At 37.3% G+C, this 14915-nt stretch overlaps 1 protein-coding gene across 1 annotated transcript; it reads left to right on the top strand.

Moving 5' to 3' along the window:
* The first annotated feature begins 143 nt into the window (after positions 1-143).
* Positions 144-12316, top strand: LOC103709754 (S-adenosylmethionine carrier 1, chloroplastic/mitochondrial-like). The gene is made up of 13 exons (XM_008795251.6): positions 144-248; positions 1313-1384; positions 2117-2224; positions 3737-3819; positions 5177-5253; positions 5776-5866; positions 8321-8374; positions 8446-8541; positions 8733-8822; positions 10200-10251; positions 10798-10859; positions 10941-11021; positions 11666-12316. Exons 2-13 carry the CDS (start codon positions 1333-1335, stop codon positions 11798-11800), a joined length of 981 nt encoding a protein of 326 aa, XP_008793473.4. The 5' UTR covers positions 144-248; positions 1313-1332; the 3' UTR covers positions 11801-12316.
* The last annotated feature ends 2599 nt before the right edge of the window (positions 12317-14915 follow it).

Below are 14915 nucleotides of genomic sequence, written 5' to 3' on the forward strand. Positions count from 1 at the left end.
TTCCGGTCCGATCTATGCATGGGCCTGAGAGGTGAATCTGGCCGGGACGGAACGGGCCGGGTTCGGCCCGGTCGCTGGGTCGGAAGTCAGACCTGACCTGAGCCGCCGCCAACCAAAACCCTCAAGAAATCCCCTCTTAACACCCCATCTCACCGATTCACATCCACAGCTCGCTCGCTCTGTCCCTCCCTCTTCCTGCAGTCCTCCCAAGAAGGCCGTTCTTCCAAGAAAGCCGGTCTTCCAAAAAGGTAAACTTACGTTATTTTTATGCGGCGATATCTGCAAGATTTTACATTTCGTGGCAAAATTCTTGTTATCTTCTCTTCGAATTCTGTAATCGATGCTTTTTTTTTTCCGAGCTTTATGGAGCGATATGACGAAGAACACCATCACCATGTAATCGGGGAAGAACCTGGGGCGCATTTTCTTTGTCTTTCTTCTTTCTTCCTTTCTTGATCTTTGATGTCTATGTTTGGTGACACGATTTGATTATAAGCTGTATCTTTTTTAATTTATAGATTAATTTCCAGGCGTTACTGAGTAAAGGGATTTCTTTGAAATTTAGTTTCGTGGGCATGGTTTTGAACTGCATCTACAGAGGTTGCGTTTCGCGACAAATTCTTTTATTTTCGTTTTCTTTGGTATTTGATTTTCGTGAAGTTTCTGTGATGATAGAACCAAGAATGTCATTTTTGGTGGACTGCAAAGGGGAAAGATTCCTGGTCATCATTTTTTTTTTCTTTCGTTTCCTTTTTCCTATAATGGGTATATTTGGTAGTACAAATTGCTCTCAAACAGTGTCTTTCAATTTAGTTTTCAGACAGATGTGGATCATGCTGTTTTTTCTTCATCTCCAATTCTCTATCTGTAGGCATTAATTTAAAATGCTAATCTGGTTAGTTTTTAATAAATAATGCTTCTGACGGATGTATTCAGTCTTTAAGGATTGCATGGTCATGCTATATAATGTATGACATTTTTTTTTTTTTGACATAGTACCGATGGGAATGCTATTCTTTTCTTCGCTCTCTCTTTCTTTCTTTTCTTGCTGACATCTATGACAGTACATTCATGCTTATTAATTCAGAGTCATAAATTTGACAAAAATATGCCTTATCTAACAATTATTAGAGCAGGATTTCTCCCTGAAATTATTCAATTCCTAGCTTTGTAACCAATCACTATAATCTTCCTTTTGATTTATGTGCATAGAATTTTCCGCCTTTGATAATGAAACTGAAGTCTCACATTTTATGAAGAGTTTGATGATGCGTGATGGTTCAAGTTGAAAATTATCTTTTGTTGACCCCAGGTGCAGATAGTTGGAACTTGATGGGCCCTCCAATATTGGCTGTCGATACTACAAGTTCTGCAGTTTCATCAGGTAGCTTCTGCTGTTTTGCATAGTAATCACATAAAGGAAGATATAATCTACAAATGATACTTTGGTTGGAGTGTTATAAGTAGCATTTCTGGGATGATTTTAATTGTGATGCATGACTGGTAGAGGCTTTGTATTTTGGATTAAGCTCTTGTCTTATCTGGTTTTTTCCCTTTCTTTCTTGGTGATAAAATTTTTTACTGATATGATGGTATATAGAGTGGAAGCGTAAAACAACACAACTAAACACTTTAATATACCTGGTAATATATTAGCATAAAAGCTTGATTTCTTTTGATACTTTTGTGTCCTTCCGTTGTTATCTGTTGTGCCATTATTTTATATTTTCTTCATAAAGAAACCTACTTGTCATCAATAAGGCATAACATTTCTCTGTACTCCTCTGAGGAATGCTAAAACTCTTCCTGGCCCTTGACACAACAGATTAATCATCTGCTATGAACCTTAACAAATATTCTCTTCATTTTCTATAACGAATATCCTCCATTTTGCAGATAGGAGTCCTCGGGATTCATTAATGCATGCCTAGTCTTTGATGCATGTAGTCTTTGTACCCATGTAGACATTGTATGTGTTACAGAACCTGATCAAATAATAAATTTTAGTAGCTGAAGTTGGTGCCATTATATTCATGTGTTATCAAAAAGATCATGCTTATTCTCACCATTTTCCCCCCAAAGCAGGCTATTTATTTTTCATTTTTTGGTTTTGTAGATGCATCCTCAAGTAAGTTCCATCACCCTATAATGGAGACACCAATGCCCTTTTCATCAGTTACTGTGGGAGGAGAAAAGCCATTGAATTTTCTTCGCGTATTCTGTGGTAAATTCTGCATCTTATAAATTTGTTTATAATAATTCCTGTCTGACTGCTCAAGACTTGTACTACAATGTTTTAAAATGAAACAATGAAATTGGCTTGTTGAACTGTCTGCCTTGCTTTAAGGAGGTCAAACCATATACATCAATAAAAGATTTGCATAGACATGTCACCATCTGAAGTAAAATAACATTATCAGGCTTAAGAATTGCTTTTCAAAATTCTAAATAAATTGTACAATAATCCAATAGCAAATATGATGCAAAGGTTCAACTTCTAGGTTAACATGTTGGTCTTTCTTTGTTTGGAATCATGAGATCGTGGTGTTGCAATCAGATTACCTTAAGAAAAGAAAATGTACATTACAGTGAATATATGATTGGTATTTAATGATGCATTATACTTTTATTAAGTCATAGATCTATACCCATTATTGAAGTTTCAAATATTTCACACATGGATGTAATGATATTTATTCTCACACATCCACACATGGAAAAGTAGAACATGCAACAAAGCACTCTGGTTCTATAACCTTTTGTTATTCAATTAGAAGTGCATGTCGATTCATGAGATAAGGGAGAAGAACATATGTATGTGTGAATGTATCGATGCTTACTCGCAAGAGGATGGTTGAGATGCTCCTCCCACCTTCAAAATCAATGATATGCCATCCAAATTGTTGAGCATGACCTATACCACACAAAATGTGTAGAAACCAAACTTCATATGTTTTGGTGGTCTCTAACCTATGCATCAAATCAGGTACGAAAATGAACTATATCAACTGCATTAGTATGGTAAAATACAAGATAGGGCACATAAATTGTCCTCATCCTTGGAAGAGTTGAATTTTCCACAAGAGATCCCGTGAAGAGTACTTTTTCTTTTTAGTGGAAGCATGGTAAAAATGTTTCTGGTGAGCTTCCCTGACCTTGGCAGTGCATCGGGTTATCAGTCTGCCTTTTTTGGCATGGGTGAAAGTAGAATGCAGATCCTCCCTCCCTTCATAATTTACCCATTTAAACCATAGACAGATTTAGGTTCACTATGTTTTGATGATTAGATCATAGTAAAATATGGTATCATGCCATTAAAGATGTTCATTTTGATACTTTCTTGATGATTAGGTCATAGACCATCAAAATATATGAAGTTTAGTTTCTAGATATATTTTTTTTGTAACGCTATATCATGTTCAACGGTTTAAATCAAGGTTCACACTACGGGTTGTAGTACCCATACCAGTACCATTCTAGTACAATATTAGTACGGGTTGTTTTGTGGTATGGTATAGTGCACCCGGCATGGTCCGACATGGGAAACACAGTCTGAATCTTGAATTTAGATGGCCTATCATTGACTTCAAAGATGAGAGGACCATCTGAGCAATCCTCTCATGAGTATATTAGTATTATAGTATGCTTTTGCGGTGGAACCATATCTCACCGTAAATATCTTTTACATTACATATCACTTATTTTTGTTTAAAGTAGATATCTGTGTTTTTTTCAGAGGGTATTATAGCTGGAGGTACTGCTGGTGTTGTTGTCGAAACAGTTTTATATCCAATTGATACGATAAAGACTCGGCTTCAGGCAGGCTAATCATCCAGAAAGCATTTGTTATTGTTTTTTCTTTTACTATTATATCACTGTTCTTAGCCTGCCTGCAGAAATGTTATGGCTCTTAACGGTTTTGGACGTGATGTTACAATCTGTAATGTTTGATAAAATCATGAATGTCAGTAGATATTTCTATGCCAGAGGTAAATGTCTTATTGGATTGCATACTGCATTTATATACATTAGCCCTCCATGTGCCAAGTTGTGTTGCTGATAGATGCAAGACTAATTTTGATGGATTCTTGACCTTACACTTTATAGTAGCGACCATTCAGTTATTATTTTCTGAACGAGTTTCTGTAATATGAAAGGTAGGTTGTGAATGCTGACGTTCCATTGTTTCAGACAAACAGTTCCATCCAAAAATACAGCATTCCAGACAAAACCATAGATTTTTTGTCTAAGAAGGACAGATTTTCAACATTGGCTAATACCTGTTTTGGCATCACTTCTTCCTTTAAATCCTCAAGAATTGAAATGGTTTTTCCAAAATATTCATCTGGTTGTAAAATTAAACCTTGCTTAGATCCTTCAAGAGTGCTATAGCTCCTGTAAGTATTTATTGTCCAAGCCCCATTTGGGAGGATTGTGCTAACATTGTGATGAACCCCATGGAGAAATGAAAAGATACTGTTTAATTAATATCAAGCTTTTCCTTATCTGTGGCAAGGAGGATTTTTTTGGTTGTAATTTTGGTTCTTGCTTGAGTGAATAAATTTTTGCATTTCTGGGTTTATTGCCAGATCCATCTTGATATGCAGGATGCACTATAACTGGACAAGCTGGATGTGTTGTATTTGGTGGTTTCATTTTCGAACAACTCCTTCCATGATTTGCTGGATTTACTTAGAATTTGCTGTATACAAGTGTGAACTCCAAATTTCCTGATGCTAGTCATGTTCTAGATGTGAGATAAAAATAATTTTCTTTTTGCATGTGCAGCTGACAAATCAACCACCACTGTCCTGTCTACAAGCAAAACTTTGACATGCTTTTGTCTTTGTATCACGATAGCTTCTGCTTGCCCATTTGATATCCTCACATAGAAAATATGAAAGAAGCTTATGCGGCATCATATGATCTTTAAATCTTGTAAACTATAATGTTCATTTCTATTGATCTACCTTATGTTCTGCTTCACTTTCCATTTGTTTTCCATATGTTATAACTCCATGCCTGTGCTGGTCATTAGCTTGCCTTAAGGTTATATTTAATTTTGTTTTTGGTATAATATCAAGTCTGGGCTTTTATGGTTGTTCCACTTGAGATAACATTTTGTTGAAACAATATGGTAAAGTCCTTTTAAACGGGGAATCTCTTTCCCTCCCAGGCTGCTCATGGTGGAAGCAAAATTTATTGGAAAGGTCTTTATTCAGGATTGGCAGGCAATCTTGCTGGGGTGTTACCGTGAGTATCTTAAACGCAAGTTATAGGTTTCTCATGCTAAGCTGGATAATATAGATTTACTTCTTCATGAATTTATCTAAATAGAAGTGTTATCCATTGGGCCGTTTTTCTAATAACCTCTTTCTTTCTTGCGCTTTTGCGTATACAGTCATTTTGTTTCAAATTCTATGTTGCAGCTGGATCACTATTAGCTGTCTTGATTTCTTCTTCTCATCACTCTTTGCATATGTGGAAATACTTACAGAGTTATCTGTCCTATATAAAGGCATTGTCATTGATATTTCTGTGGAAACATTGTTCTTGGATAATATTAAAGAAACCCTAGTTTGTGTGGTTTCTCTTTAGTCTTTTCTGGTTGAGTTCTTCCAAATGTTTGCTGCCCATCTTATAGCTTCATTTGCTGTTATTTTTTATTGAGAGCTAGGAGAATTCTTTCTTATGTTCAGATATGGCATTATTCATATTCTATTATTGCTTTGAAATTCTGCAATTTGCAAATTAATATTCCTTTTTATCGAACAGAGCATCTGCTGTATTTGTGGGTATATATGAACCTACTAAGCGAAAATTACTAGAGGTTTTTCCTGCAAATCTTAGCGCTTTTGCTCATCTGGTAAGTGCATACTAATTTCATTTATTTCATGCTTTTTATGTTTTTCATGAAATTTTCCAGCAATTGTCTTAGAAATATTCTGTTATGTGCTTGATGGAAGGTAACTTGCATTTGTATAATGTTTTCTCATTTATTAGTTATTGCTAATTATGTCCATGAATGTAAATTCTTGTTCCAACAGAATGGATAGTATATGACGTCATTATAGCATAATATATTTTCTTGTTAGGTAGAATTAGTTTATAAGATTAAATTGTAAAGAGAAAGTATCATATGCATTAATCTCTGTTTATCTAAAAGAATTAAAGATTTACAAAAACTATCTGCTCACCACATATGCAAGGCCAGTGTTTCTTATGGATAAATTTTGGATGTGTTTGGCAATACCCAAATCTACACCCAAATATCAAAATTAATTTAAAACTATTCTGACCAAGATACTACTCTCAGGTTGGAAAAAACATATGAAGTACCCATTGGGGGGTGTGAATAAAAATTATGTGAAAATTATAAAAAAATATTTTAAATTTAATTTAGTGGGAACAAGCGTAGCGACTTGAAGCTAGTTTTAGGTACTTACTAATAACAATGAAAAGAAAATAGATACAAGCAGAGTTACATAGGTTTTGACCATAGCAAATATTAGCCTTAGAGTACAATAAATAAGGCCAATTCACCCTAAATATGCTACCTTTTTTGATAAAACTAAATATGCTACTTTTTTTGATAAAACTAAATATGCTACTTGAAGAGTCCAATAATTTTTTAACAAATAAAACAATAAAACTTCTAAGATAAATAAAAAATAAAAGATAGATAAAAGGGCGGCCCAAGAAAGTATTAGAACACTTGATCAAGATGGCTACTATGACTATGTTGGACGTGGCATGTCCAGTTCTGTGGGGAAACCAGGAGTTTCCCCGTCATGCAAGATTTGAATCATTCTGTAGCTTATTACACGCCTACTCAACTTGTATTTATACATTCTTATATGCATTGGATTATGTTAATGCTTCAAGAATTAGCAGCACCACCCACATGAATAGCAGCAATGTATAGCATGAGACATGGGGATTCTGCAATATGAACCGCCCGGACTACTATGACAAGTGTAAGGAGGACATGGCAAAAAGACCAGCCCTTGGTCCACCACTTCTGTAAAACTCCCACCTTCACCACTCATTCTTGTTTCTTATCCCTAGTACTGTAATTATGATCTTGCTATAACCCATCGTTATGTCTGACACAGCACCTTTCCGGTTATTATTTCTCAACCTTCATTACATGCGTTCCCCAAGTTGATCAAAGGTTCCAAGCATTTTGCGAACTAGTTACTTATGAGAAGTTGCAAGTATTTGCACAACTAATAATCCTGGTAATTCGCTACTTCGGAATAAGTCCATGCAACTCCTCCATAAGTATCATATTCATTTATCATTATCTTTATTCAATCAGTATCTATTATAATTAAATAGTTGTTTGTTTGCCAACTCCATTATTGTTTCATATTTGTGCCTGTCCTTCTATTCTTGTAATTTGGGAAGAAGGATGCTCGAGCAATCGATTAGCATTTTCTACTTTAAAGAATCTTAATTGCATAACTCAATAGAAGCAATCTCTTTCTCCAATGATCTCTCTGACTTGTTACTTGGGGAGATTATTTTGATGTCACATGATGATTACTGCTCTGTCGACTGCGTTTGTACCCATATTCAGGACTGGATCTTCCATCCCTAGAACGAGCACTATCTATTAGTTTGGAAGTTTTGATACCTATGGAAATACTTGTCTACTTTAGTCATCCATGATACTGCAGACTTCTATAGCCCACCAAATTTCCTTCCATATGTGAGCGAGATGTTCATTTAGTATAGATGTCCTTACAGTGTTAGCACTGTTGAATTCAGAAATTGAATTCTGATCCATTTATAGTATAAAATCTGTTATGTGTATAGTACATATTATACATCGGTGCAACCAAGGTTTACCGTCTTGGTACCAGACCTCGCATTGGTATCACACTAGTACTGTGTCGGTACTACAGAACGGAATTTTTTTGGTGTACCGAGTGTCGGTATGCCACACATACTAGGTATTGGTACTGAACCAGTACCGTACAGTACGGTACGCCCCGTACCGTCTGGTTCAGGCCGGTACGGCAAACCATGGGTGCAACTCTGTTAGTAATTAAATTTTGTAAAGTGGCTTATATTTTTGGGTTGTTGTTCAAAGCTTGGTAGGGCTTTAAACTCCTGAGTCTGGCTGACAGGCATTTTTCACAATAAATAGGCTTATCAGTGCTTTTTCATGGCTTGCTGACAATTAAATGCAACATATCCCTTAAACTAGATATAGATGACATTGTTATTTTAGATTTAGTTGACCAGCATTAAGATGTTATTGGAATTATGTTACTTTTCTGTTAGTTTCGCTAAGATGAAAAATTCCACTCAGACTGCAGGTGCCATTGGAGGAGCTGCTTCTTCACTTATTCGTGTTCCTACAGAGGTAAGTACATATTTTTTTGGTAGAGTTTCTAAGATTTCTCTAAGTTCACTCTTGCTGTTGCCATGTTTCAGGTAGTCAAACAAAGGATGCAGACTGGGCAGTTTGCCTCTGCGCCTGATGCTGTTCGTCTTATCATTGCTAAAGAAGGTTTCAGAGGTCTTTATGCTGTATGTATTGTGTTCAGCCTAACTTAAATTTTATGATGTCCTTATGCTTTTATTTAATTGAGTTTGTGACCTCTTATATTGTTGCTAATTTCATGTCATTATAGATACTTAACAACTATAACAGCATTTGAGGCCATGTGATGATTTTAAATGTATCTGATGCTTGGCATTGTTCCTTTTTGTGTTTGTAGGGATACAGTTCCTTTCTGTTGCGAGATCTACCATTTGATGCCATCCAATTTTGTATATATGAGCAGCTTCGAATTGGATATAAGATTGCGGTATGCTTCATACTAACTAATTTTTGTAAGATGACATACTGCATTTGTACTCATTTGTTGGAGATGATTTATTATCTGCCTCAAGATATCTTTGTAATGAAGCTAGTGCTTCTTACATGGTGTAGAAAGAGTATTCATGCCATTCATATAATTATATTCAGTTGATCCTAGTCAATTATTTATTTCCTGTTCTTAAAATTCTTGACACACACTAGATTTGAAAACATCTAATTTCCAACTGACAACATCATCGAATGGTTTCAAGGTGCTCATGAAGCAACTGGTTGGCTTTGCACGCCACCTGTCCAATGTTGGAAATAGTACTTTCCTTTTTTAGGGCGTGAACAAGATTTGAGAATTTGGATCTCAGTGGAGGCTGAGCTACCTAAAAGAAAAATTTGAACAATTTTTTGAAGTCTCAAGTTTGTGCTTCATTGTTTGATGTGACTTCGAAATTTGTAGGGAGGTTGAATGGGCATCGGGGGAGAGTTAAGATTCTGGTGGAAGCTTTGAGTTCAATGATTGTTTCCCTTCCCATCAGATATTTGGGAATTCCTCTTAAGTCTTCTTCTTACAAGGGATTTGTTAGTGAAGAAATTTGGGAGTTGCGACAAATTATCTAGAAGGATCTATCGTGCAAGCGGACTAAGCATTTGTCTCTCTCAAAGCTTTTGGTGCAATTGTGAAGAGCATAAGGTGAAAGGCCTTACCTCTCCTAAGTTTAATCTGAAAGTTAAGGAACAATACCATGAAATAGTCATTTAGCTGCTTGATCCAATCTTCCTCCAATGATTATGATGCTGATGAAAGCTTAAGGCAATTCCAGACCTCACTATTATGAACTTTTGAAGTTCATCTTGCAAATTAAGCCTAATTGCTTCTTTTCTTTATGGAATAGATGTACAAGCGCACAAGAAATTGTCTTAGATGAATTTGTTCATTAGGATAGTCCATGTAATGCATTTACATGGAAAGTGTGATGATCTTTTACATTTAATCTTTTGGAGTTTTACCATGTGTCCTGTCTGCAGACAAGGATATGTATCTTGGGGTTTAAAGGTGCTCATGTTTTTAGGCATATGAGTTTTCAAAGGAAAAAGGTTCTTGTTGAATCCATGAGATTTCTTCGTACCATAAGTCAATAAAGTATGTTGCCTTCATCTCTATCCCAGAAAAAAAAAGAAAGTATAATATATGATGCTGTATCATATGGTTTGAAAGAAGCTAGATAGACTAGTTTGTTTCCAATGTTTCTTGTTTGACTTGTATTCCTGTACAGGAACTTTGTGTTGAGAAGATGGGGAATGGCGCCAGGGAAGATGTAACCTAAAAACTAATGCCCTCTTCTTTCCTCTTTTATTTTTCTTGTTCATGCAGGCAAGGAGAGAGTTAAATGATCCAGAGAATGCTGTAATTGGTGCCTTTGCTGGTACACCCAAATCCTTTCGATGGTCTTGTTTCTAGTGCCTTGTGCGCTGTTACCTAGATGTATATAACTCGTCTACACTACACCTCATAAATTCCGTTATCAACTTCGTGTTCTTAATGCCAGACATGTTTTGTACACATGGATTCTATTCTCAGATTCAGGGCGCCTATCCAAAAATTAGTACCAAAAAGTCTTAAACCTGAAGGTTACTTGTGGCATTTTTTTTTCCTAACTATGACTTTCACTGTCATGAAAATGACTTCTGCATGAGTCATCATGGTTTTACTTGGATGTACTGTGGAAGATGACCCATCGGGTAGTTGGCCATCTTCAGCAAAGTGCAAGTAGACCGTTGGTTTACGCAGCTAACTATTATATCACTTATCAAGTCACATCATTCCGGAAACAACTAACGCTTGCATGTACATGCACAATTACAATATTAGTCATGTGCATCCACTTAAAAATTGCACCAATAAATTTCTAGGTAGTGTGTCAAAATTCTATCTTTTTTGCCTCTGTTGATAGAATTTCTCATGTTTACAGGTGCAATAACTGGAGCTGTAACTACGCCGCTTGATGTAATGAAGACAAGATTGATGGTTCAGGTAGAATTGTTTGTTCTTTTAAATTTTGCTATGTGTAATAACCTTGTTGAAATTTAGTTGTTCATCGGGCTTGTGTCGCAGGGCTCGGCAAACCAATACAATGGGCTGCTTAATTGTGCTCAGACTATTATCAGAGAAGAAGGTCCAGCTGCTTTCTTGAAGGTCTGATCGCATTATCTTGTGCTTTTCTGCCTTTAGTCAATCTAGAAACCCATATATACCCCCAGTAGTATATTATGTGGCAATATACCATGCTTCTTATCACCACAAAAGCAGCTATCTTGGGTACCCATTACCTATTGAACTGGCACGTACTTTTTAATCTTGGTTAACACAAATTGCCAGTATAGCAAGGTTGTTAGGAGGCTTCATCATGATAATCTTGTCTCTAGGATGTAAAATTGGGAATGATCCGGAGCCATTGTCTTGTGCATTTTTTTGTTGTACCAAAGACTGCTTATGTTAATTATACTAACGTAATTTCTGCAATTGAAGTAATTAAATCAAACCATTTGTACATGTGGTATTAACAGACTGAATGCTATACACAATGATCTAGGCATCTGATAACTAACATCAGGCTAGGTTAAATCATCCTTTTTGTTGATAGATTAATATGGTTTCTGACCCATTATTCCATAATCCATCATTCAGTTTTGTGCCAATTGGAAGATTTATGCTATATGAAGTAGACATGTTGTATATGTACCAAATAAGGATGCTACTATCAAAAAAAGATGAATACTTCAGAAGGTAAAAAAGGATTGAACTTCTTTTACGTTCATATGATTTGATTTCTTTGACAGGGTATTGGACCAAGAGTTTTATGGATTGGTATTGGCGGTTCAATTTTCTTCAGTGTTCTAGAGAGGACAAAGCGGCTAGCCTCCCAGTGGGGTTCCACTGAGGATACAAAATCTGATCCATCAAAACAGCAGTGATGCCAAAAAAGGATGTCCTTAGCCACAACCACGGTATTGGATGATGCGGGTTTTCTTCCCTTTGGAGATGATTTACTGTTTCAGCGGCAGGGGATGTTATGTGACAAAATTGTTATTTAAACAATTCAATTAGGAATAAAAATAGGCCATCAGTCATATTGTTTTCTTCTATAACCTGTAGTCACAATCAGATCTGAAGCCTATATTTGCAATTGAAACTCTGTAAGTCCAAGACTTCCCTGAGCAAAACTTATTTGCAACTGAAGATGGTGACCAGTATATTATTAGTCCAGTTTTGTTGGTAAATGGAGCAAAGGGTGTTCTGCTCAAGTAGGGTTATGGATTACACATTTGCTCTCATTTTGGCACGTGTTGACAAACACATATGTTTGAACTGTATTTGTTATTTGCTGACTGTTAGGATGTGTTTCTCTGTTGCTCTCTAGGTTTCCCTGTGAATGTAATTGTCTTGTTTATATCTGAGACCACTGCATAAATTCCTACTGTTTCAGACAAGCTGACTGTTGTAATTGATATTTCGTTGTCTGGTAATGGTAGTTGGTATTTCACTTTATTGGGAGTGTGAAATTCTGCGAGGAACACCCTTGGGAGCAAAGTTCAGTCACAGAACATTAGGGACGTGTTGATGAATAGCAAGGTAAAAATATCCACCAAATTTCATAGTCAAAATTCTGGAGATAAAAGGCCAAGGTAGTCGATTAATGCCATTTTGGTTTTAGCTATAACCTGACTTTTCTCAGTTTTTATGGGTGACGTTTGACTCTGCATGATCCGATGTTTATCAAATCTCAATGCCAGTGTACCTTCCTATCTGCTCAGCAAAATGCTGCATGCTGGCTGTTTGGTCTGATGATTGTTGGAATTTGCGTGCTTGAAATGTCCACGACTTACGAGCATTCACAAGCTGGATTTCTGTGTGGGTACAGATTGAAGTCATGTAGGTCGCGCACTGGGGGGAGGTCCACATGATGCATCTGAATTTTGGATGCAGATATGATTGGATTATTTAGATCAGACTCAGACCAGACAGTCCAGTTGCACTTGCACTTGCAGCCGCTAATGATGCCATCTCCTACCAGCAAGCAGTCTGATACGCGTGCAGCATGTACTAATATCATTGAAAACAACTTTGTGGTCCAGGATTGTGCTCGTATCCTAGATGCCCCCTCCCTAGCTTCTTTAAGATGAACTTTGATGGCAGTATGGCTGAGAACGGGAGATATGGAGGTGTAGGCTTCGTCATCAGGAATCACAACACTAGACTAGCGGCAGTGGAGGGTCAACGGATCTTCGACTCGTCTGTCGTGTGCACTAAGTTTAGAGCCGCTTGAGAGGGTATTCTTTATGCTAAGTGGATATTGGGCGCAGACCGCTTCCTTCACGAGGAGGATTTGGCCATGGTAATCGAGTGGATCCAGGGTCGAGGACGCGCAGGCGAGGACCGGCCGTTGCTCCACAACATTCACAGATTACTGGAATAGTGTAGCTTTCACTAGGCTACCCATATCTATAGGGAGGCAAATGGTGCCGCCGGCTTGGTTGCTTCCTTTGCGGCTCACCACTCTGAAGGTTTCATCTAGATGGATCGTAGCCTGTGCCGGAGCCCTTACATAGTTTTTTATTTTCTGATTTTGTTGGCCGCATCCACACCCATCGTGTGTGAGCCGCCATTGTACAAAAAAAAAAAAAAAAACAACTTTGTGTTTATACCAAGTTTAACAAGAGCCTTATTTCTAGCATCAGCTATTGGATTACCTTAAAAAGCTGACTCAGGCCAAATAACATTTGCACAGGATCATGCACAAAACTCTCATAGAGTAAATGTTATAATCAAAGCCTGCGAAATCATCCCGAACCCCTTGATTTGGGGCATCCCAGGCCATACCGGTGACGGACCGGAACGTCTCCGATATTGAAATCGAGATAGTGCCGCCGGAGAGGAGAAGAAAAAAGAAAAAGAGAGAGAGAGAAAGCGAGGAAGAGAAGAAGAGGGAGAGGGAGGAAGAGAGAGGCCGGCCGAGGCCGGCCTTCTACTGTGTCGGTACTGGCCTGGAATGGCATGGCATGGTATGGGTGTGTACCGACTCGTTCCGCCGGGCAACCGATACGGTGCCCAGTACCGGTTCTACCGACGTTAGTTACAATCATAGATCAAATAGCAGATTAAGCATGCTGCACAAAAAACAAAGTATGATAAATATCCTCTAACAAGGAAGAACCCTAATGATGAGTAAAGTAGATTTGGATTCTTGAAATTGTTACGGAGTAATAATGGTAGTGGTTTTTACCATGTACAGTTTTGTAGGATGCAATTTTTCCTATATGGTGTCAAAATTGAATAGTACATGATGCTACAGCAAAGCACAGCAAAAGAGTATTCCATTACAGAGGGAACTCAGGCCAAATTTGAAAACTCAATTTACCCAGCTCATGTATTAAAAGAAAGAAATACATGCACAACTATGCATACAAACAAAACAAAAATGCCCTCTGATGCATGAAGAAAGTCAGAGAAAAAGAGTTGGCTACATGACAAGAGTCTACATGCCCATGGTATGTATCATATATGTCATTAGCTCTCATTTTATCTCAGGTTGATAAATTCTACGAAGATGAGAAAGCGTCGAGCAGAGGGACTTTATCTAAAAGCAATAAGGGATATGCGCTAATATGGGGCATAGGTACGAGAGGCCAGAGGGAATGGGAGGAAATGGGTAGCCATTATGATCAAAAGGTTCAATGACGCATGTACAAAGGATAGATCGAGACAAGATCGATCCACTATAGACTTGCACAAAATTATGCTACAGCAGATTTGATTAAGTTAGCGAGCAAGACAGGATTGCACTTGAAAGATTCATTAAACTTGCATGGAGAGCCATTCAAGGACAATAGGATTGCAGAAATGATTCCTTGGCTATCAGATTTGTTTGCTGGACTTTGCAAATTTCTTACATTGAGTCAGAATTATAGCTAATCAAACCTAAAGTGAGCAGGAATACGTGGATCATTTTAGCTGGATTTAGTCGAGTCAACCAATTTCTCTAATGTCGATGGAGGACTCATAGATTCACTGCATTTTTTTAATCAGGAG

This window comes from Phoenix dactylifera, chromosome 5 (genome assembly GCF_051530095.1).
Source record: "Phoenix dactylifera cultivar Ajwa chromosome 5, Ajwa_hap1_PhDact_Kaust_v1.1, whole genome shotgun sequence".
NCBI lineage: Eukaryota > Viridiplantae > Streptophyta > Magnoliopsida > Arecales > Arecaceae > Phoenix > Phoenix dactylifera.

Coding starts and splice junctions, on each gene's coding strand:
- LOC103709754 (XM_008795251.6), top strand. CDS start 1,333: ATGGGCCCTCCAATATTGGCTGTCGATACTACAAGTTCTGCAGTTTCA. Junction 3,820..5,176: donor CGATAAAGACTCGGCTTCAG/GCAGGCTAATCA, acceptor TTTCCCTCCCAG/GCTGCTCATGGTGGAAGCAA. Junction 8,542..8,732: donor GTTTCAGAGGTCTTTATGCT/GTATGTATTGTG, acceptor TTGTGTTTGTAG/GGATACAGTTCCTTTCTGTT.